The 20,805-nt window shown below is 49.1% G+C and overlaps 1 protein-coding gene across 1 annotated transcript in view; it reads left to right on the top strand.

Annotated features, from left to right (window-relative positions):
* The window catches only part of TMC7 (transmembrane channel like 7), a 53,635-nt gene that overhangs the window by 24,611 nt on the left and 8,219 nt on the right, over positions 1–20,805 (top strand). The window contains exons 5-12 of the mRNA XM_075528338.1: positions 5,150–5,295; positions 11,223–11,370; positions 12,573–12,746; positions 14,050–14,207; positions 15,270–15,387; positions 15,616–15,713; positions 17,601–17,787; positions 19,146–19,276. Coding sequence (XP_075384453.1) covers positions 5,150–5,295; positions 11,223–11,370; positions 12,573–12,746; positions 14,050–14,207; positions 15,270–15,387; positions 15,616–15,713; positions 17,601–17,787; positions 19,146–19,276 — 1,160 coding nt within the window. The remainder of the gene's footprint in view (positions 1–5,149; positions 5,296–11,222; positions 11,371–12,572; positions 12,747–14,049; positions 14,208–15,269; positions 15,388–15,615; positions 15,714–17,600; positions 17,788–19,145; positions 19,277–20,805) is intronic.

The raw sequence follows: 20,805 nt of genomic DNA, 5'->3' as shown, positions 1-20,805 counted from the left end.
TTGACTGCATGCAGGCCGGGTTTGGTTGGAGTTCTAGGACGGGGGCACTCCCGTGACCAGTGCCCTTCTTCTCCGCACCTGAAGTAGGTGCCAGGTGGCAGCCGTTGTTCCCATACACCCTTGCCCCACACTGCCCTTCTGGGGCCTCGGGGGATCCCCTGCAGCAGGGCTGCTACTAAGGCTTGGGTTTGAAAATTTACCTTCTGCCGGCACCAGGCTTCACGGGCTGACTCTGCCTGCTCGTCATGGCTATTAAAACCTTAAATTCCACGTTCGCTAAATCTCGGGCCGGATTTGAGGGCCTTTTGGGTCAAAGCATTAGTTAAGTGACTTAAAAGGCAGCTGAGTTCTCATCTCATCAGGCTTTTGAGTGATCTTTTTGTTTATTAAAATGACTCCTATATGGGAAATGGCTGGAAGCCCAGCCAGGACACACTGAAGCATTTTATCACGGTGGGCACATCTGTCCCTACCTGCTTGATTGTCAGTTTGATAACTCGAACCAGGTTTTTGTCTGGGAGTCACTTAGATCAGGGTGGATTAAATAAGCCTGCTGCTGAGAAGTGCTGCTGAGAAGTGAGAAAAATGTGTTTCTTATCTGCGGTTAGGGTAGAGGGAAGGATGCCAAAAATATCATGCCAGGACAAAGCATAAGCTTGAGTTAAATATCAAAACTCCTTAATATAGGTGATGGGGTCATTCAAAAGGAGCCTAAGCGCTTTTCAATCTGAGATAAATCAGCGAGAGAAGGGAACGTGAACCTGACCCTCTCTCAGCCACGAAAGGAGGTTCTGTAATTGCATGTGCTTGCTAACGAGTGCAGACTCGGGTTCCTCCAGCGAGGCGGGTAGATCAGGAGAAGAGAACGTGGGGGCTCCCTGGTGTGGCCATAATAGGGAGAGGGGCGAGTAGGAGGTGAGACAAGGTGTTCAGGCAGGTCTGAAAAGGTAAACACCAGAGGGGAATGCAAAGAAGAAGAGGAGGAAATTCTTTAGTCAAGCAGACTTGGGAAGGGGAGCAGGAAATACAGAGAAAGGGACGGAGCGCAGAGGAAAGGTGGCCTGGACGTACAGAATCTCAGACTGCTTGTAAGTTCACTGGCAGAAATTGTCGAGATTTCAGAAGATATTGAAATCAAAAGTGCAGCAGGTGATTAAAGTTGTTACCTCCCAGAGCTTTCTGATCCCTCCCTCCTGCCGGTCTTAGGGCAGCGACCACGGATTTGTGCCCTGCTTTCCTGTGTGGGAGAGGTCTGCTAGAGGCTTCAGTGTTGTCTCAGAGGAAGCTGAGTAGGGAGGGGGCCGGGAAGGGGAGAGAGAGTCCAGTCCAGGGAGTCTCCGGGGTCTGGCTCCGGGGAGGGGACAGGTGTCAGGCACAGTGCCCCAGCCTTTGGGAGTTGAGGGGGGGTAGTGGAGGGAAGTGATGGTGAGGGACACCCAGAATGTGGAGCAGGCTTCACTGGGGGCGCAGACAAGGAGTCTGGGGGTTCGGAGAAAGATGAGGGGGAGTACTGTCTGGGCCTGATTAAGAGTGTTTGGCTAAGAGATCTTGAGCAGGGTAACAGGTAGTAGAGAGGGACGGGAGCGAAGAAAGAAAAAGACCTGAACATAGGACTTCTGATTATTTGTGAGTTTGTTGACAAAAATTGTTGAGGTTGCGGAGAATGTAACTTAAAGTGGAAAGTGCTATTTTCTGGCTAGCGCAACCCATTTTCCAATTGGTATTGAGGCGAAACTTGGTAACAGAAAAAGACCAGGCATTTAGGGTTGGAGATCAGGAGCCAAACCCAATTCAGTAAGGTTGGCAGAGGGCACCCCAAAGGACTGTCCTTAGGGATTGGACAGAAGACTTCTCATTGTGTCTCAAACTGCAGGGGGTACGGACAGAGGAGAAGGGCGTCCCCTGGCCCCCGTTCACACCCCCCCCCCCCCGCTCCGTTCACACCCGTCAGTCAGGAGGTGACCTGGTAACTCCGAGGGCATCCCAGTTAGAGTTAGGGACCCAGTGGGAGAGTCCTGGACATTCCAGAACAGGAAGGTTCCCTGGCGCAGATCTGCGGCTTTTGTCCAGCAGACAGGGACCTCGGATCAGAGAGACACAATGGAAGCCGAGGACAGGGAGGAGGGCTTGGCTTTTATGGCTGGTAAAAATGGAGGTTGGTTAGGCCTTTGTTCAGGGTGAGAGGAAAGGGAAGCAGACCATTTTAGAGAAAGCACTACAGAGCCTCAAACACAAAACACAAACAGAAAAGGTTCAGATACATTCTGCGTTCCAGTCCAGCCAGAAGGTGCAGTGACTGCTCAGCCTGATGCTAGGAGTCCTGTTATCAGCAGGAGTCCCAGGAGGTAAACACAGAGACAAAAGGCTGGAGGCCACCTGAGAGAAGACAGACACACAGGAAAGATGGACACGAGAAACTGGCCTTTTCTTCGCACACCTTTCAGGGAAAGGCAGTTTTTTCCAGCTCTTGGTACCAGGGTTTCAGAATAACCCCTGCAACGGTGCCATGTTCAGCTTCCTGGCATCCTGGCTTCTCAGGGCTGTCAGCTAGTTAGCCTCCCGTGGACCCTAAGTTCCCGTACGAGTTTGCTGGTCCTCCGTGTCCAGAGTGACAAACAAGACAGATGAGACAGAACGAACATACACAGAGACACTGACCATAAATAGCTTGTTCAGACAGGCTCCGGAGGTTCGAGCGGAGAGGAGGGGTGGGCTGCGTCCCAGCCGAAGCAGGGCTGGGTTGGCACGGAGCCCATGTCCCTACTTCTCCCGGGCTTTGGGCACCAAATATAAAGATGAAACTGAGGGGCAGGGAGACAGACAGACATAACTGACAGGACAAGGGAGAGCAGAATCAGAAATAGCTTCATTAGGGGGGAGCTCCCAGACGAGGTTCCATGATCTAGGCCAACAGGTCGGGGAAGTTATGCTCAGCAGCTGGGGGCCTCGGTTTTTAAAGGGGGGGCGAGGGATGTATGGCCATTATGGCAATTAGCATATTAGCTTGTCCACTCTGTGGCTGTCTTTGAACCCAGAACATCTGGTGTCACTGGTTATCTTATCTGGCGTCTGCTGCTGACCTTTGGGAAGGTGCAGGGAAGCATGTGCAGGGCCCTCACCTGCTTCAGCTTAGTCCAAACAGGACTGCCTAATTCAGACCCAGCCCAAACAGAAACGATGCTACTTATCGGTCCAGTTGGGAGGATCTTGGTCTTCTTGACATTGAGTTGTCCTCCACACTGAAGGCTGCAGTCCTTGATCTTCATCAGCAAGTGCTTCAAGTCCTCCTCACTTTCAGCAAGCAAGGCCGTATCATCTGCACATCACAGGTTGTTAATAAGCCTTCCTCCAATCCTGATGCTGCTGCCTTCTTCCTACAACCCAGCTTCTCTGATGATTTGTGCTGCATACAGATAGGTTGACTGGTAAAGACTTTCTTTAGTGTTTTCAGCAAGAGGGAAACATGAGTCTTGAGGGGAAGGAGACAGGGTTTGCAGTCACCTGAAAGAAAGGTTGATGTTCACCCAACAAGAGGTGCTGTCACTTTCAGCGACCAGCCTACTCCTAGTCCCCAGCACTTCATAGTGACCTGGATCCACTCACCCACATAAAATATAGTTAAACTCGTAGACACTCAAAAGACAGGAACATTTTGAGGTCTCAGACCCCTTTGAAGGGTTCGCTGGGGGTGCCATGGTCAAACTTGACTGTTAACCTAAGGGTCGGCAGTTTGGAACCATCAGCCGCTCCATGGGAGACAGCTGTGACAGTCTGCTTCTGGACAGAATGTGCCGTCTTCAAACGCCGTGTCTTTCAGCTTCCACCTTTCTTACAGACAATAGACAAGTCCAAAGCCGTGCTCTGCCCGCCGTGTTTGATTTTCAACAGTAGTTTGCCCATCTCTGATGTCATGTTTTCTGCAAAACAACTCAGAGGAGTTGGCAGGTGGCTGTTGATATTGTCGGTGAGAAAGCAAAGCTCAAAGAAGCCTAGGACGTTGCCAGAATCACACTTTGAGTGGAAACAAGGCTGGGAATCAAGCCCTATGATGGCTGGTAGCCCTTTTTTTTTCAGAGCACACCCCATACCTCACAGTGTTTTCCCTTATGGGCTATTGTGAATTGGAGCATTCTAGCAGCATTTGGTTGTATATGTGCAATGAAATCATGCCCAAAAAACTCACTCCTGGCATGAGAGTGCCCGGTACCAGAGCTGTGCCATGCCATGAGCAATAGAGATGTGACAAGAGTACTTGAGGAGCCAAATTTTTCATCTCATTTTCTGTAAACCCATTTTAATGTGAATAATCCCAGGAGATGGGGGTTGTGGTGTGTGTGGGGGTGCGGGGCGGGGGGGCGAGGTGGGAGCGAAGATAGAAGTAATCTGAATGTTATCCAAGAGACCGGCTAAATGACAAATAGCTCATATTATGAAACACTAAGCAAGGCCATGTGCATGCAGAGAATCACAAGGACAAATCACAAGGTTAGCGGTTCAAACCCACCAGCCACTCTGCAGGATGAGCCTCTCTGCTCTGGGAATGATTACAGTTTGGGAAACCCCCCTCTAGAATCACTGAGTTAGAAATGATTCCATGACAGTGGGTTAAGTGTTGGAATGCTAACCAAAAGGTGGGCTGTTCAAACCCACCAGCCACTCTGCAGGAGAAAGATGAGGCAGTCTACTTCCATGAAGGTGTCCAGCCTCAGAGAACCCAAGGAGCAGTGTCTTATTGGGATGCTCTGTATGGGTTGGAATCCACTCCATGGCAGTTGGTGGGGTGGGGCCATTTTAACAGTTACAGTCTTCTGGTCCATGAACATGGGATGCCTTCCCACTGGTTTAGACCTTCTTTAATTTCTTTCAATGATGTTTTGTCATTTTTTAAGAGTACAAGTTTCACACTTTTGATACATTTATCCATAAGCATCTCATTGTAAATGGAATTTCTTTCAAGTCTCAAGATCAGTATACTTCTACTGCTCAGGCTCCATCAGTGCTGTACCCCCCACACTGACTGATCACAGGCTGTGCCGCCCCTGGGAAGACACCCTACACAAGACACTGGGATATGAGCTCTTTGAAGTTGGACACTGCTCTCCTGCAGGGAGCGTACCCGTCTGACCTTATGTCCTTGACTTTGTTTCAGGGTTTCTTGGAGGATACCTCCCTCTTTTATGGACATTACACCATTGATGGGGTGAAGTTTCAGAACTTCACCTACGACCTTCCTCTGGCTTATTTGGTAAGCACAATTGCTTACCTGGCCCTGAGCCTTCTTTGGATCGTCAAAAGGTAAAAATGGTCTTGTGACTGCATTTTCTCTGTGTTACTGTGATGTTTGGAGTCTGTTGGAGTTCCGGGGGGTTGGAGGGAGGGGGGGCACGGCGGTCATTGGATAAGCAGAGTGCCAGGTGGATTTTCTAGGGAGAGGCTTATGAGTGTGCCAGTGGCTGAGGACAACAGGAGGAAATGGTGGCCTGGAGTTCTTCAATTATACACATGTACCGGTTATCATGCCCGGGACTTACCTCTGCTCTGATGTGGCTCATGAGCCTCTTGGGGCTGCACATCGTAGAAACTCACCTCTGGCCAAGGGAGGAAAGGGATTTGAGTGGTTGAGCGATCCAAGGAGGGAGGACAAGGATGAAGCTGTGTTTAGGAACAACCAAAAGCCAGGGCTTCCTTGACTCTCAATCTCCTGTGCTGGGTGCTACCCTTAAGTGGTGGCAGACAGGGCATCTTACACTCTCCAACTGCCATGACTCCCTTCCTGGGTCGCGGGTAAAGAAATCCTGGCAAGCACCTGGTGGGCACTGCAGTCATCGAGAACAGGGTGTCTGTGATGGACCGCTAATGATTCAGGTGGCCAGTGTCCTAATCCTCCAGCTGTAGGCAGAGGTTCGGGTCCTCTGGGAACATGCCATTTCCCAGAGAGGTCAAGTGGTTTCTAGAAAGAAAAGAGGCGGGCATCACTCACTTGCTGAAGGCACTGGTGGTACAGTGGTAGCATTCTTGCTTTCCATGAAGGAGAGCCCCAGGCTTGCCTTCCTATACAGTGTGGCTCATGTGCAGCCACCACACGTACGCCAGTGGGGCCTTGAGTGTTACTGTGATGCTGACGCTTCCAGACAAAGATGGGCTCAGAAGGAGGCCTGGTGATGATCTCCTTCCCAAATCAGCCTGCCTGGGAGCTGGCGGAAGGGCAGAGTGGTGAAGCTCCTGGGCTGAAGTTGAGACACCAGTGTTCAAATCTTCCATCCACTCAGCCACTCCCACCTCCTCATGTCTCCTTCTCCTCACCTTTTAAATGTACACACCTGATATCAGGTATCAAAGACCCAGAACAAAAAATCATATGGATGTGAGTGAGAGGGGAACATGGAGTGGAGACCCACAACCCATCTGTAGACAATTGGACATCGCCTTACAGAAGGGTCACAAGAAAGAGATGAGCCAGTCAGGGTGCAGTGTAGCACCGATGAAACATACAACTTTCCTCTAGTTCTTTAATGCTTCCTCTCTGCCCCCCTTACTCACCACCACTATCATGACCCCAATCCTACTTTGAAAATCCAGCTAGAACAGAGCATGTACACTGGTACAGATAAGAGCTGAAAACACAGGGAATCCAAGACAGACAAACCCCTCAGGAACAATAATGAGAGTAGCAATACCAGGAGGGTAGGGTGAAGGTGGGGAGAGAGAGGGGGAACTGATCACAATGATTGACATATAACCCTCCCCTCCAGGGGGACAAACAAATGAAAAGTAGGTGAAGGGAGATAGCAGACAATGTAAGATATGGAAATAATAATAATTTATCAAGGGTTGATGAAGAAGGGAAGTTTGGAGAGGGGGGCGGGAATCAGGAGCTGATGCCAGGGGCTTAAGTGGAGAGCAAATGTTTTGAGAATGATGAGGGTAACATATATACAAATGTGCTTGACCCAATGGATGGCTGTATAAATGGTGATAAGAACTGTAAGAGCCCCCAATAAAAGGATTTAACAAAGAAAGAAAGAAATAAATACACATCCCTGAAAAGACTGGTGGGAAGATGGAGTACCTGAAAGCAGCCAGGGAAAGAATGTTGTAGACATCTATTCAGACGGGCTTGGGCACGTTCAGGGTTGGTATGGCTGCAGGCTGTAGACCTGTTTTCAATGAAATATCAACTGTGGAGTCAGCATCGTCCTTGCCGTCAAAGGAGACTCGGCGCAGGCTCTAGAATTGTTCCCTCTCTGGATCCTAGCTGTCTCATTTCTGAAAAGTAGTTTGCTCCACATTAGAGACTTTCAACTGGATGATGATTCAGAATGACTTGCGGAACTTTAGCAAAGAGCCTACTTCTGGACTCCAAGTAAGACCTACTGAATGAGTCACCTGATGACCTCAAGGTCTCCACATGGAATCCCACACTTTTAAAAAGCACCCCATTGATACGAGACAGGAACGCACAGCAAGTCAGCTCAGGAGCTACAGGGCTTCCTGACAGGATCTCCCAGAAACACGACTCTTGCCTACCTGGCCACCAGCTCCCAGGGTGAACCGTGTGTATTCTGTTCTGTCTGATGGCCAGGGGATCCCAGGCTGGATTCACTTCCTCCCCTTTCACCCTCTGTTGTGCTGGGTCACCACAAGCCAGGGCCCTGGCTCGGGAAGTTACCTGGCTCCAGGGAGCAGGGCATGGAGGCTGACGTTTATACCTGGTCCTCTTCAGGGGAATGGGAATTCCCAGTTTGTCAGAGCACCATTCCAACCTTCCTTTACTGGCTGGTTTTCTGGCCGGCAGGGGCTGGGGTGAGAAGGGCTATTCTTATAGACAGCTAAGAACAGTGTTCTATCATTTAACACACACAGAGATGCCACCTACAGGGGACCCAGGTGAACAAGACATACCTCAAGCCTTGGAGGGGGCTCTCTGTGCTAACTGAGGTTTAGAATCTAATACATTCTGGTGAGGCTTCTCAGCAGAAGGTTCAGGTGCAGGGGGACCCTGGTGTGAGGTTGAGGAGACCAAGATGGATACAACATATTCCCTGCTCTCCAAGACTGAGGAGGTAGACACAGACAGAAAACAAACCAGCAACATCAAGGGAGAGAGAGACTACTATGAAGGATGTGGATGAACCTTTGTCCGTGGGTAGTTTGTGGCTCAAGATCTTTAGCTCTGTTTCCAGTGTCTTCCAACTCTCACTCTCCCCATAGCTGCACAGCCAAGGTCACCAACAGCAGCAGGGATGCAGGCTGCTCAGAAATACTCCTGGAAGGTTTCCCTGAAGTATAGCATCTTCCTAAGTAACGAAGTTTATTTTCAGCACCTCGGCCTCAGCTTCTTCCCCCTTCTTAGCAGCCTGCCAACGTGCTATGCCCCCACCAGGCAACCGACAGTGGCCTCATTCTCTGTAGCTCCCAGGAAAGAAACAACCACTCCCTCATTCATACTACCATGTAAATGACTTTCCGGATACATTTGTCTTTTAACAAAACCAAGACTTTGATCCCAAGGAGGCTTGTATTAGTCTGGGTACTTTAGAGAAACAAATCCACAGAAACTCATGTATAAGAGAGAGTTTTATAAAAAGGTCAAGTGCACATCAAGAAAACATCCCAACCCAGTGCTGGCCAAGTCTATGAGTCCAACATTAACCCATATGTCTGACACCAATCCACAAAGTCCTCCTCTATTTCCCAAAACACACATTATGATGCCGACTGCAGGAGGAAAGCCGAATCAGTGAGCGTGTAAGCATCTCAGCGCTGGCAGGGATCTCCACATGGCTGCATCAGCACCCAGGGCTGCATCGGGGTAGGTCCATGTGGCTTCTCCTTGGGGATGTCTTTCGGGAAGTGAGCCTTGCCAGCTGAAGGAGGAACTGGCTAAGGCAGCTGCACCTGGTCCGACCATCAGAAAGCAAGAGACCCAAGAACTAGAAAGGCGAGGCTCACCAAGCCTCAGATTGGCACAATAAACTACCTCAGGAGTGTTGCTGGGGGTGTTTCGTGGAAGGAGTGGGCCTTCTTACGAGTCCTTAGGATCCACCAGTGAGACTCACTGCTGGAGGAGGTCAGCCGTACCATCTAAGATTCTGCTTTTTGTGCTTCCTCCCTCCCTCTGAGGCAATGACATTGTAAAGCTTGTGTTGCCTACTGTGTTTCTTGGCCTTTTTTAGATTCTAGTGATCAATGACACGATCTTCTCTATTAGTTCCTTGAGGAGTGCTTCTGGATTCAGCAAGTCATTTCAAACAGGTCTTTAAATACAGCTAGACAACAGAACCCATTTGCGAAGCCAAATTTGCATCCGATGGCAGCCTTTCTCGTATTTGCATATCCAGGAGCCCAGGAATACCTTGCCAATCCACCTGTCTGCAAGAAACTTCCACATTAAACATTTTCAAAAGAAATAGATTATTGAGAAGCTGCCCATGTGGTTCTGGTAGAAAATCCTTGGCCTTGATCCTTTGGCCCACGTCACTGATCACAGGGATTCCTCCCACGTCCTTTGTCCTCGTGGGCCAGGGCTGTCTCTGTTACCTGCCGCTTCTCCAGCAGAAAGACCACCTGTGGGGGTAATTTGACAAAACAGAAATCCTTGCTGAACGTTCTGGATGTTTAAAATCCGAGCGGGTCTTCCCTGTGTCATTCCCCCTGGTGCGTAGCCTGACAAGGACATCATGCTCATCCTTACTCCTTGGGCGGGCCCTGTCTGAGCAGACTGGCCCGTGTCTGGCCTGCACGTCTTATAACTCGGAAGGGACCAGGTTATGAGCTTCTCACACGTGGGTCGGATCTAAGTAACCTGGCCAAGGACCATCTCCAAACAGGACTGTCGTCACAGGTGCAGGATTACAGCACATATCTGGGGGGACACCATTTAATTCACAACAATTAGTGGGTCCTAAAAATACCACTTCCATCTGCAGAGGTCCGTGTACAGTGCTCGGTGTTTTTATATTAGCACGCACCAAGGTGTGTTTGTTTATTTTCCCTGTGAAAGCATTTGGATACGTTGAAAACCTGGACGGTACAACAGTTCCTCTGCATAAACAGGTGCTCACTAAATAGATGTTAGATTTCGGTCATTTATTCGCCACGAACCACACAGTGGCCATGTGCTAGGCATTCCAGATACCGTGGTGGCAGGACAGCCAGGGCACCTGCTACCAAGAATTCAAAATTCAATGCCGGCTGAGGGACCACATGCAGCAAACAGATAAATAAGATGATTGCAAATTTGACTCACAGCTGTGAGGGGAATAAAAAAGAGGGGAATCCAACGTTCAGTTGTGGGGAAGCCAGCCCATGGAGGGCTATTTGATGTCGACAATTATTTTATGGTTGTTGTTGAGAATAGACACAGCAAACTAGACACCGCTTCCACAGTGTCTGCTGTCCAATTCAGGCACACCGACCGCGTTCTTCCAGGCGGGCCACCATCGTGATAGGCCCTGTCTGAGTGGCTTCCTGCCTCATTGGTGTAAACTCATTTGCCTGGAGGTTTCGGTCGAATCTTCCAAGATTAGATCAATTTGGATGCACTGTGCTAGAGCTTACGAGAGCATAATTCTGCTCAAGGCAAGTCTGTCCTAGCTAAGCTAACCTGAGCGGGAATCAACTCAACCACGGGGTTGATTTGGGGTTTTAAGAAAATGTCTGGACTTACTTTTGGTCTCGAGTTGTAAGATTGACAGAAGGTGGACTGGTTTCAGGGGTTCATCTAGCCCTCCTGGGTTCCTGAATGACTAGTCTGCAGGGGAAAATTTTTTTTAATTCCATTTTGCATACCTGCCGCCCCTTACAGTCAGGATGGCCCTATCTGACGCACACTGCTTCAGTTGGTGCCGGAAGGATAGAGAGGAGCCAGTCAAGGTAGTGTCAAACCTGGAGGCAAGAGCAGAGTTTGGTGTATTTCCGGGAAGGAAAGAAAGCCAGTGTCCCCTGGGAGCACAGCTGGCTGAGCCATACAGACAGGGCCTCCAGGTTAGATTCGGGAGTTAGTGCCGCTGGTGTTCGGCTCTGGTGGATGGATAAGCAATACGTGAGATTCCCGGTGAGCAGCCACATGGATTTAGGATGGGTCGAAGCGTGAGCATGTCGGAATGGACAGAAAATGTACCCTTGTCTGACTTTTTTTATTTTTAGTTAGGCCCAGCCAGTTTGTAGGCCACTCTCTTGCTGTGGTTCTCATCGGAAGTATGCTTGTGTTTTGGGGTCAGGTCTGTGGAAGGGTTCAAAGTCAACCTGATTCGGAGCGAGGATTACTTCCAGAGTTACTGCAACAAGATCTTTGCCGGCTGGGACTTCTGCATCACCAACCGCAGCATGGCGGACCTAAAACACAGCAGCTTGCGGTACGAGCTCCGAGTGAGTGCCGCGGTCGGTTCCCTTCCCCGTCCTGGTCCCTTGCCCCCGTAGCGTTGCGCCCAGGAGGCCCAGCACACAGTACCTCCCCCCAATGGGCCTCCTCAGCCACTTCCATGAAGAGTCTGCCAAGAAAACCCTACGGATCAGTTCTAGTCTGTTCCTGGGGTGGATCACCGACGGCTGGAGCATGATAATGCTCCTGGGAAGTGGATGTGACTTCCCAGAGAGGTGGGGGAGCCCTGCAGTGGGTGGAAGGGGGATGGTGTCTTCCAGCTACTCCCTCCACCTTACACCGTTGTCCCTGAGAAGAACCTGTCCTCAGCGTGGCTGGGACAAGAGAAATAGGACCGAGGGAGGGATGCTGTGGTGATCGCATGGAGTGGACAGAATGTGAAAAAAAAGAAACCACACTGGAATGGTCAAACGAATAATGATAAGAATAGTAAATACTTTATTATTTGTTCAAACTCACACACACCAATTGGGAGAGGATTGTAAGTCCACCATCAAAACCTAAGTGAAGATCGAAAGAGTCAGAGAAAATATCTTTTTTTTTTAGATTTAATAGAACAATCACGAAAATTGTACAAAGAATTCCAGTAACCTTCCTCTAATATTAACATCACATATAATTATAGTGTTTTTTTCAAAACCAAGATGCTAATATTGGTACAGTACTATTAACTGATGTACAACTATTTTTAAAATTTGTAAGTTATTCCACTGTAAAATGCTCTATTCCACCAGGTTGGCTTAGAAAAATAAACAAAAACCAGCCACGTACGGTACTGTTGTCCCACCGGGTTGCTAGCGGCAGTGTCAACAGCTCAAACCCCACAGCTACTCCCAGGGAGAAAGAGGAGGCTGTCCACTCCCATAAAGATGCATGGTCAGAACTGATGCCACGGCGGTGGGGTTGGGTTTGGGGCATATGCTGTTCATCTACGACATGTAAATAATGCCATGAACAGTCTGTAGTTCACATCCCTTCCCGGATTGCAGTCTGAAGCAGGACGCTCTGCCTTGACTTGAGCCTTTCGCAGCTAGGAGAACGATCTGGGCTTGGCCTGGAAAGACATTTTGGGGACGGTGACTATGTAAGGAAAATCTTAGCTGGATGAGGAGGGATCTGATGAGCCACGGCTTCCTCCCATGCGTTCCCTCCATCCCGGTGCTCAGAGGGAGTTTTCTTTGGTCCGCAGGCCGACCTGGAGGAGGAAAGAATACGCCAGAAGATCGCAGAAAGGACCTCTGAAGAAACCATACGGATTTACTCTTTGAGACTGTTTTTGAACTGCCTTGTTCTGGCTGTTTTAGGGGCTTGCTTCTACGGAATCTATAGAGCAACGATATTTTCTCAAGAGCACATGAACAAAGTAAGTCCTCTGTGAAAGTGAACTTTGCCTCTGGTTAGACACTGCAAAGTTGTCAATGTTTCCGTCCTGTTTAGGGGGATACAAGGGCGGTCGATAGGAGAGAGACCTAAAAATCAGAGGTGATACATTTCCACTTTTCCGAAAAGTTTGAAAATATCCCAAACAGGTTTGAAATGCCTGATCCTCCTGGAATCCATAAGATGATGCTGTTGGCATTCTGAACGGATTTCAACTTACAGTGACCCCCCCCCCCCCCACCCGTGAGAGCGGAATGGCCCCACGGCATTTTCTAGGCCGTGATCTTAATGGGGGCACAAGGCCACGTCTTTCTCCTGTGAAGCTGCTGGGTAGACTTGAACCAAAACCTTTCGGTTAGCAGCAAGATCCTTAATCATTGGGCCACCGGGTCTCTTTATAACAGAATCAATCACAGCAGTTGGTGTCAAGGCAATTCCGGCTCATGGTCACCCTGCCCTATAGGTTGCAAGAGCAGACCTGCCCGCCCGAGGGCTTTCTTAGCTGTGCCCCTGAAGAAGCAGCTCGCTGGGCCTTGGAAGGTTTTATAAATTGCCCATTGAGACAAAATACATGGAGTTTTCATATGTGACCTTCATAATTCTAATGGTGGTGGTGTTAGGTGCCATCGAGTTGATTCCGACCCATAGCGATCCCGTAGACATCAAAAGGAAACACTGCCTGGCCCTGTGCCAACCTCCCAGTGGCTCCTATGCCTGAGCCCATTGTTACAGCCCCTGTGTCAGTCCATCTCCCCGAGAGCCTTCCCCTTTTATGCTGCCCTCTACTTTACCAAGCATGGCGTCTCTGTCCACCGACTGGTATCTCCTGGCAACATGTGCAAAGTATGGAAGACGAAGTGTTGCCGGCCGTGCCTCTAAAGGGCACTCTGGTTATACTTCTTCCAAGACCGATTTTCCCTTTTGGCAGCCCTTGGTACTTACACTATTCCTTGCCAATAGAATTCAATAATTCAAAAATCCAATAAAATTCTTTTTTTTTTCTTTCAGCAGGGAATTAGAGCATCCAAGGAAGGAGAGGCTTAAGGATTTTTTACTGTATTAAAATAGAACAAAATGTTGCCATTTAAGTCATGTTTAAGTGTACGATTCCGTAGCTTCAGTTATATTTGCCATGTTATGCTTCGGGGATGTGGCTCGCATGTCTTGACACCAACCATTGTTTAGTGGAGCTCCTCGCTGTGTTCGGCTCTGTTGTGTGAGTTCAATTCATTTGGGATGCAGCTTTGCTTATTGTTTCTGACCAAGACATGTTGTGACCTTCCTAGGAGATTGACAAGATGGTTTTTGGGGAGAACCTCCTGATACTGTACCTGCCATCAATTGTGATCACGCTGGCCAATTTTCTCACACCAATGATCTTTGCCGTGATCATCCGCTATGAGGATTATTCCCCGAGCTTTGAGATCCGTTTGACAATCCTGAGGTAACGCCTGACTTAAGGATGACCGACCTATGAAGCAGACCACCACTTGCTTTAACGCTTGTCCCCGGCAGACATGGCGACACATTGTCCTGATGAGCCAAGGATCCTCCTGGACCCCAATGACTGAATCAGAATTTGCACACACAGGTCCCCTCTTGGCCCCTGAATGAGTACATTGACAACTGAAGTCATAGGCTGGGGCCCCGGGCGGCGGGTGATCTTCAAGATGCCGGCCAGGGCCGGTGTGGATGCAGGGTCAGGAAGAGAGTACAACTGCATGGGGACCGCGTGGCCCCGGGGAGTTGTCCTCCTGCTTCTTCACCTCTTACTTCTTGAACCCTTTTCTTTTGGAAATTGTCCAGCAATCAGGCAAGTGGGGAGGATGGTCAATGAATCCCCGTGCGCCCATCACTTCGTTCTGCCCAGAACCAACATCGTGTTGACTGTGCTTCCAGGTTCTCCCCTCTTCTGCTGGCCTGACTTGAAGCCACCTCGTGTATCTCTAAAGATGAAGTGTCTGCCTTTAGAGCCACCATCGTCACCCTTAATAAGACTCGCTGTCCATTGTCCTGATGGAATTGCAGGTGGCTTCCTCTGGTTCATTCCAGTCAGGAGGCAAAGCCAAGTGCACATGATGCCTTGGGGGTCAGTAGGGGTAGGTGACAGCGGTATCTCGAAAGCCCCCTTTATTCTTTAAGAATTCCTCCATTTAGACATGCCCTTAATTTGTGGAAGACACCGGGTCGTTTGTCCCCTGTAGACGGTCCCCTATTGGGGAATGAATGTGCTCATTGCTTCTTTATGAAGTACCCAGGAAGCTGCTGGGTAAGCTTTGAAGCTTCTGCCAGATCCCACTTCAGGTCCTCAGTTATGGAAACCTCATGAGTGATCCCATGTGCCTCCACTTGGTCCCAGCCAGAGGCACACAGCATCCGATGGCCTATGCCGAGTGACGGAACACATGACCAAGGGGTATGAGTTTGCATTCAGGAAGGGCAGTGTCTCTGGAGGGGCCTACCTGAGAGCCTCCTCCTGTCTCTCCCCTCCCTTGTCTCCCGGAAGGTGTGTCTTCATGCGATTGGCTACCATCTGTGTGCTGGTGTTCACCCTGGGCTCCAAGATCACTTCCTGCGACAACTCTTTGTGCAGTCTCTGCGGTTACAACCAGAACCTCTACCCGGTAAGGCCATGGGACGCGTGGTTGGGGAGGGCCGGGTCGTGGATGTAAATTCCAGCATCTCCACATGTCGGGGCTTGTAAACCAAGCTCAGAGGAGCATCTGCCGATGCCCAAACCAGAAGCAGCTGGGTCTGGAGATGGCACGGATGGGCCTGGGGGAGGAGTCCCAGCACCTGGCTCTGTCTGCCCCACGCCGGGCTTCTCAGTTTCTCTTGTGCTTTGCTTTCAGTGCTGGGAGACCCAAGTTGGGCAGGAAATGTACAAACTAATGATCTTCGACTTCATCATCATCTTGGCGATGACACTTTTTGTAGATTTTCCCAGAAAGTAAGTGGAAGGAATGTTCCTCTTACCACCCCCGTAGCCTCTCCCACTGGTCACTCCCAACAGCCCCACCATCAACCTCATCTCTCGTTCACTGCCCCTCCGAAAAGGCAGCCTGCTGAGCAGAAACTGCGTGGCTTCTCACCAATAGCCATCAGCCTAGACCTCTAGGTTGCTACAGCGGACGCCATGTGTCCTGGTCGGGCACAAGTCCCAGCACTACTGCGTGCTGGCCATGTGACCTCGGCTCCGTTGTTTAAGCTCTGTGCCTCTTTGCTCCCCCACAAAATGCGGTGGGAGAAGTGGCTAACTCATAATCAATGGCTGCAGCTGCGAGGATTAAATGAAACCAGAAAGCACCGAGAACAGCAGCTGGCACATAATGTTAGTGGTGGAGTCAGGGAGCAGGTTGGCCTCCTAGCAACCCACAAGCCTCCATGAACAGTCACATGGTTGGCTGGGCACGAAGCCCATGGGCCAGGAACCAAATGCGGGTCTCCATCACCTGCACCGGAGGCAAGAATGGAACCGCTGGGCCCCCAGTGCCCCGTGGCACATACTCATGGCCACTGTCCCGATTCTGACTCCTCACAACCACAAAAAAGCACTGAGCAAGATGTTGGTGAACTCACGCCTGTGGTTTTCAGCCACACGAGAGTCAGGTCTAGGAGAGCAACCATCAGGTCAGTGAGACACGCACACCTCCAAATAACCAGCTCTTGCACAGCAAAAGGGTAGCCTTCCCCACAGGCAGAGTTCAGGAGGGTTAGGCAAGAAGGAAGGATGGGAAAGGGAAGTCCAGAGAGGAAGTGAATCCGTGATGTGACCTTTGGAGCAGCAGTCAGTGACGTGAAAGAACATGTCTGGATTGTAAACTATTCTGTTCTATAAATGCTCACCTAGTTTACACAAAAGTTTGTAAAATGTTCACTATAGGCCTCCTGCGGCTGCTTCTCAGTGGCTCCTTAAATCTTACACACAACTCACTTCACTTTCTCCCTTTCACCCCCGCAAGCAGATTACCCGGGTTGCTGAGAGTCAGAATCAACCACAGGGCGATGGGTGATGCAGGAGGTCCAGTAAGCCCATAAACATAAGCATGAAAAAGCAGGAGTTATTTTAAAAAGCAAAACTAAATCCTAATCCCAGTGTGCCATGTATATGAGCCTGATTAAAAATCTAAAAGATTTAGATGCCACGGAAGCACACATGGTCGCAGAAGAGCGGCCTCTGCAGGGGAAGCCAGTGTTGACGCTGTGGGGGGTAAATCTAGCTATCTTTGAAAAGATACAGAAAACCACACACGCACTCCCACAAATCCATGGCTGAGGAGATGCCCAGAGTGGGTTGGGAGAGGCTTTGCCCCAGGGACCAAATCTCATCCACCCACCGTGGTCTGCACTCACCTTTCCGTTTTGTCTCCTGCAACCAACATACCACCAACGACTTCCCTCATTCATGTAAGGGTGGTGTCCTACGCTGTCGCCGTACATATGCAGGGCCCTGCTGCTGGACATTTGGGAGTTTGCAGGCTACTTTCTGTGCTGAAGAGGCGAGCCGAACCTCAGATTCTGCCCACGTTCCTAGTCCCACGCTTACCCTTTGAAGCACGCTGCATTACAAACCACCCACAATTCCAGGTGGGAAAAATGAGGCCCAAAGAAATCAAGAAATGTCTTAACATTTATCGAGTTAATACATTGTGGAATTGAGACTCGAACCCTGGCCCGAATAGTTCCAGAGTCCACTGTCTTCAGCGTCTTTAAGACACACCACGCAGTCAGTTTCCCTGAAGCATCTGGAGGAACTGGCCCTGGGTTTGTGGCCTTGTTCTAGGGCATCGGAAGCTCCCTGCAGTCCAGGTGAGCAGCTTGCCTTCTTTGTCTCCAGGCTCCTGGTGACCTACTGCTCCTCCTGGAAGGTGATTCAGCTCTGGGGCCAGCAGGAGTTTGCCATTCCCGGGAACGTCCTGGGGATCGTTTATGGGCAGACCATTTGCTGGATCGGAGCCTTTTTCTCGCCGCTTATCCCTGCAATTACAACCATAAAATTCATCATCATCTTTTATGTGAAAGAGGTAAGCAGAGGGGTGGGGGACTGATCCCCTGCCAACGCTAGACCTTCCAATGGATTGGGCGTTCATACCTTTGGGGCCTACTCCCCATGCCATCAGACGCATCCGATTTACATCCACAACCCAACCCACCCCACTGCTGTGGAGTCCATTGTAACTCATAAAGACCCCGCAGGACAGAGCGGTGCTCCACTGGAAGCAGACTGCCCGTCCCCGTCGCCCCTCCCCCCCCACCGCCTTCTCCTGAGGAGTGGCCAGTGAGCTTGAACCACCAACCTTTCTGCCAGCATGAAAGCACTTCACCATGGTACCAACAGGGCTCCTCCGTGTACCACACGATCCCTTTTTTAATAAGATATTTTTTGTTATTCTGGAAAAAAATGAGTTTGAAAGGGTTGGGACATTTTTATAATTTTTAAAGTTTTATTGCATATCATTTGGCTCTTGTGATTTCCATGAGCGTTGGCCTTCTAACATTGAGATAGGTAGTTCAAAACCACCAGCTGCTCTTTGGGAGAAAGATGGGGCTTTCTACTCCCGTAAAAGGTTAGTCTCGGAAATCCGCAGGGGCAGTTCTTGCCTGTCCTGCAGGGCCCCTCTGAAAGGTGATGGTAACATAAATTCCCATCTGTCATTCAGTGGGTGCTCGGGGTCACCAGGAGTGAGATGGTAGAGTGCCTTTGATGGTTGAGAGTTTGGGTTTTGTTTTTTATTGCAGGTCTAGTATATATACGTATTTAAACCACTATAAAAATAAACATTAAAAAAACTGAAATGGAGTCATACCACAGTTATGAAATTTTCATTTCATTGTGGCACTTGAGTGCATACAACTGTCATCCTTTGTAAAGGCTCTATCTTATCACATTGTACATTTGCCTTTAATAAGCACCTCACTGATAGCTGGCAATCACCCTGGAGATTGCTTCTAAATATTCTGTGATCAACAATTACAAGAATCAGTATCTGTGTACACACATTCTGATCCGGTTTTCCTATCATTCCTCAGGAGGAATTCCTCTAAGTGGGACTCTAGACTAGACTAGACTTTTTTCATTCTGATTTCTATTACGGGACTGCCCTCCAGAAGCCAAACCCCAAACACGCTGCCATCGAGTTGCGTCTGACTCACAGGGACCTATGTAGGATTCCTGAGACTGTAAACCTTTGTGGGAGAGATAGCTTTAACCGTCTCCCAAACAGCAGTTGGCTGTAAACCACCGACTTTGGGTGGTTAGTAGGCCAACACTTACCCACAAGTGCCCCCGGGACTCCTTGCCCTCTAGAAAGGTGATGCCAATTTCCATTCCCACCTGTGATATTCTCTTGTGCTCTCTTGATCTCTTCTTTTTCTCCCCTAGTTGAGCCTTGTCTACAACTGCAGACCCTCGCCAAGGCAGTTCCGAGCGTCCAATTCTAATTTCTTCTTCCTGTTGGTGCTGTTGATTGGGCTCTGTTTGGCCATCATACCTCTGACCATCAGCCTGTCACGGTAAGCAAATTTTGTTTTCTAGAACACTTCTTTGCTTCTTGACAGGCCCTTGTTTAAGCATTTTGATTGGCTTTGCTCACGTGGTTCCACCTACCGAGGTAAGACCATATCCAGGCACACTTGTGTTTCAGAATCTCCGCTGGACTCGGGATGCCACGGTGTCCTTCTGGACCTTGGCCACAGGTGTAGTGCTGCCATCATTTGTTGTGAACTGGGTATACCCCTGCCCCCACCCCCCTGTGCCTTTTTCCTAGGGCTTGCTCTCTAACCTCCTTTTATTTTTTTGCTTTTGATGATCAAAATAAGACATGGTTTTTATAGGGGATATGGAGTGTAGGCTCAATCAGAGAGTCACCAAATTGCTGCCCATTTGGTTGAGAGACTCTTGTATCCATCAAATTATTCTTAATGGCCTTCTTTGGGCCCTGGTGGCACAGCGGTTAAGCACACAGCCAGTAACCAGAGAGTCAGCAGATTGAACTCCACAGGAAAGATATGAGAGATCGCTTCTGTCCAGACTTCAGCCCTGGAAACTTGGTGAGGAAGTTCTGCTCCATTCTCTAAGGCCGCTCTGAGTTGGAATGGAAAGGATGACAACGAGTTTTTGGCTGACCAAGTCCTGGGCTAGTGTTAGGGTATAAAGATGATCAAGATGTGGCACATGGAATTTAGGGTCTAGAGTGGCATTTAGAAAGAACAGAAAGGGCACCGTGCTCAACCATGTGCAGTTGAGATCAGCTGGGATGACACGAGGTGTGTGTACCTAACAAGAGCTTGCACCAACAACCAAAGGCCAGGAATGAGTTAGAACACGTGTGTGGATTTCTCCCTCCTCTAACCACAGAGATTAGATTCTGAATGCCCAAGGAAGAAAAGATTCTGAATGCCCAAGGAAGTTTGGAGGCAAGGTGTAGCTTTGGGTTTGGGTACATTTCATTTTGAGGACCAGGTTCAACCCTTAGCAATTGTCCGACTACTACAAAACCAGAATAAAGACATTTCAAGCTAAAAAAAAAAAAAGTGCTCGAGACTAAGGATTGGAAGTTAAGAGCTCAAACTCCAAGGATAGACGATACGTGAACAAGTCGGCATGAGTATATTCCAATAAAATGTTATTTATAAAAACAGACAGAGGGCCAGATTTGGCCCATAAGTTGCCAGCTCCTGACTTACACACTCATGAGATTCCATTTCCTCATGGTTAAAGTAAAGCTTACAGCTTTGAAGCTTGACTTTGGATTTTATTTTTAACTAATATGATTCTATGTGATTTTTATTATTTTAGTAATTGATGCCATATTTTAAAATTCAAGTGGTAGAGAAGAGGACATCTACACGGAAGAGGGAAATTGCCCCTGATCTTCACCTCTTAGGGATCACATTACCTTCTAAAAGCTCCCAGAATCTCATTAGGAAAAGTCTTTCTATGGCCTGGAAACGCATCTGGGGTAGTACTGCCATCCTGTTTGGCAACTTGGTTCTTTGCTTAATCGTGTGCTTTGTGCCTTTTCCACACATACATATTTCAG

This window comes from Tenrec ecaudatus, chromosome 12, assembly GCF_050624435.1.
Source record: "Tenrec ecaudatus isolate mTenEca1 chromosome 12, mTenEca1.hap1, whole genome shotgun sequence".
Classification (NCBI taxonomy): Eukaryota; Metazoa; Chordata; class Mammalia; order Afrosoricida; family Tenrecidae; genus Tenrec; species Tenrec ecaudatus.
Note: the sequence above shows the minus strand (reverse complement) of the source record. Positions and strands in the feature narration are given on the sequence as shown.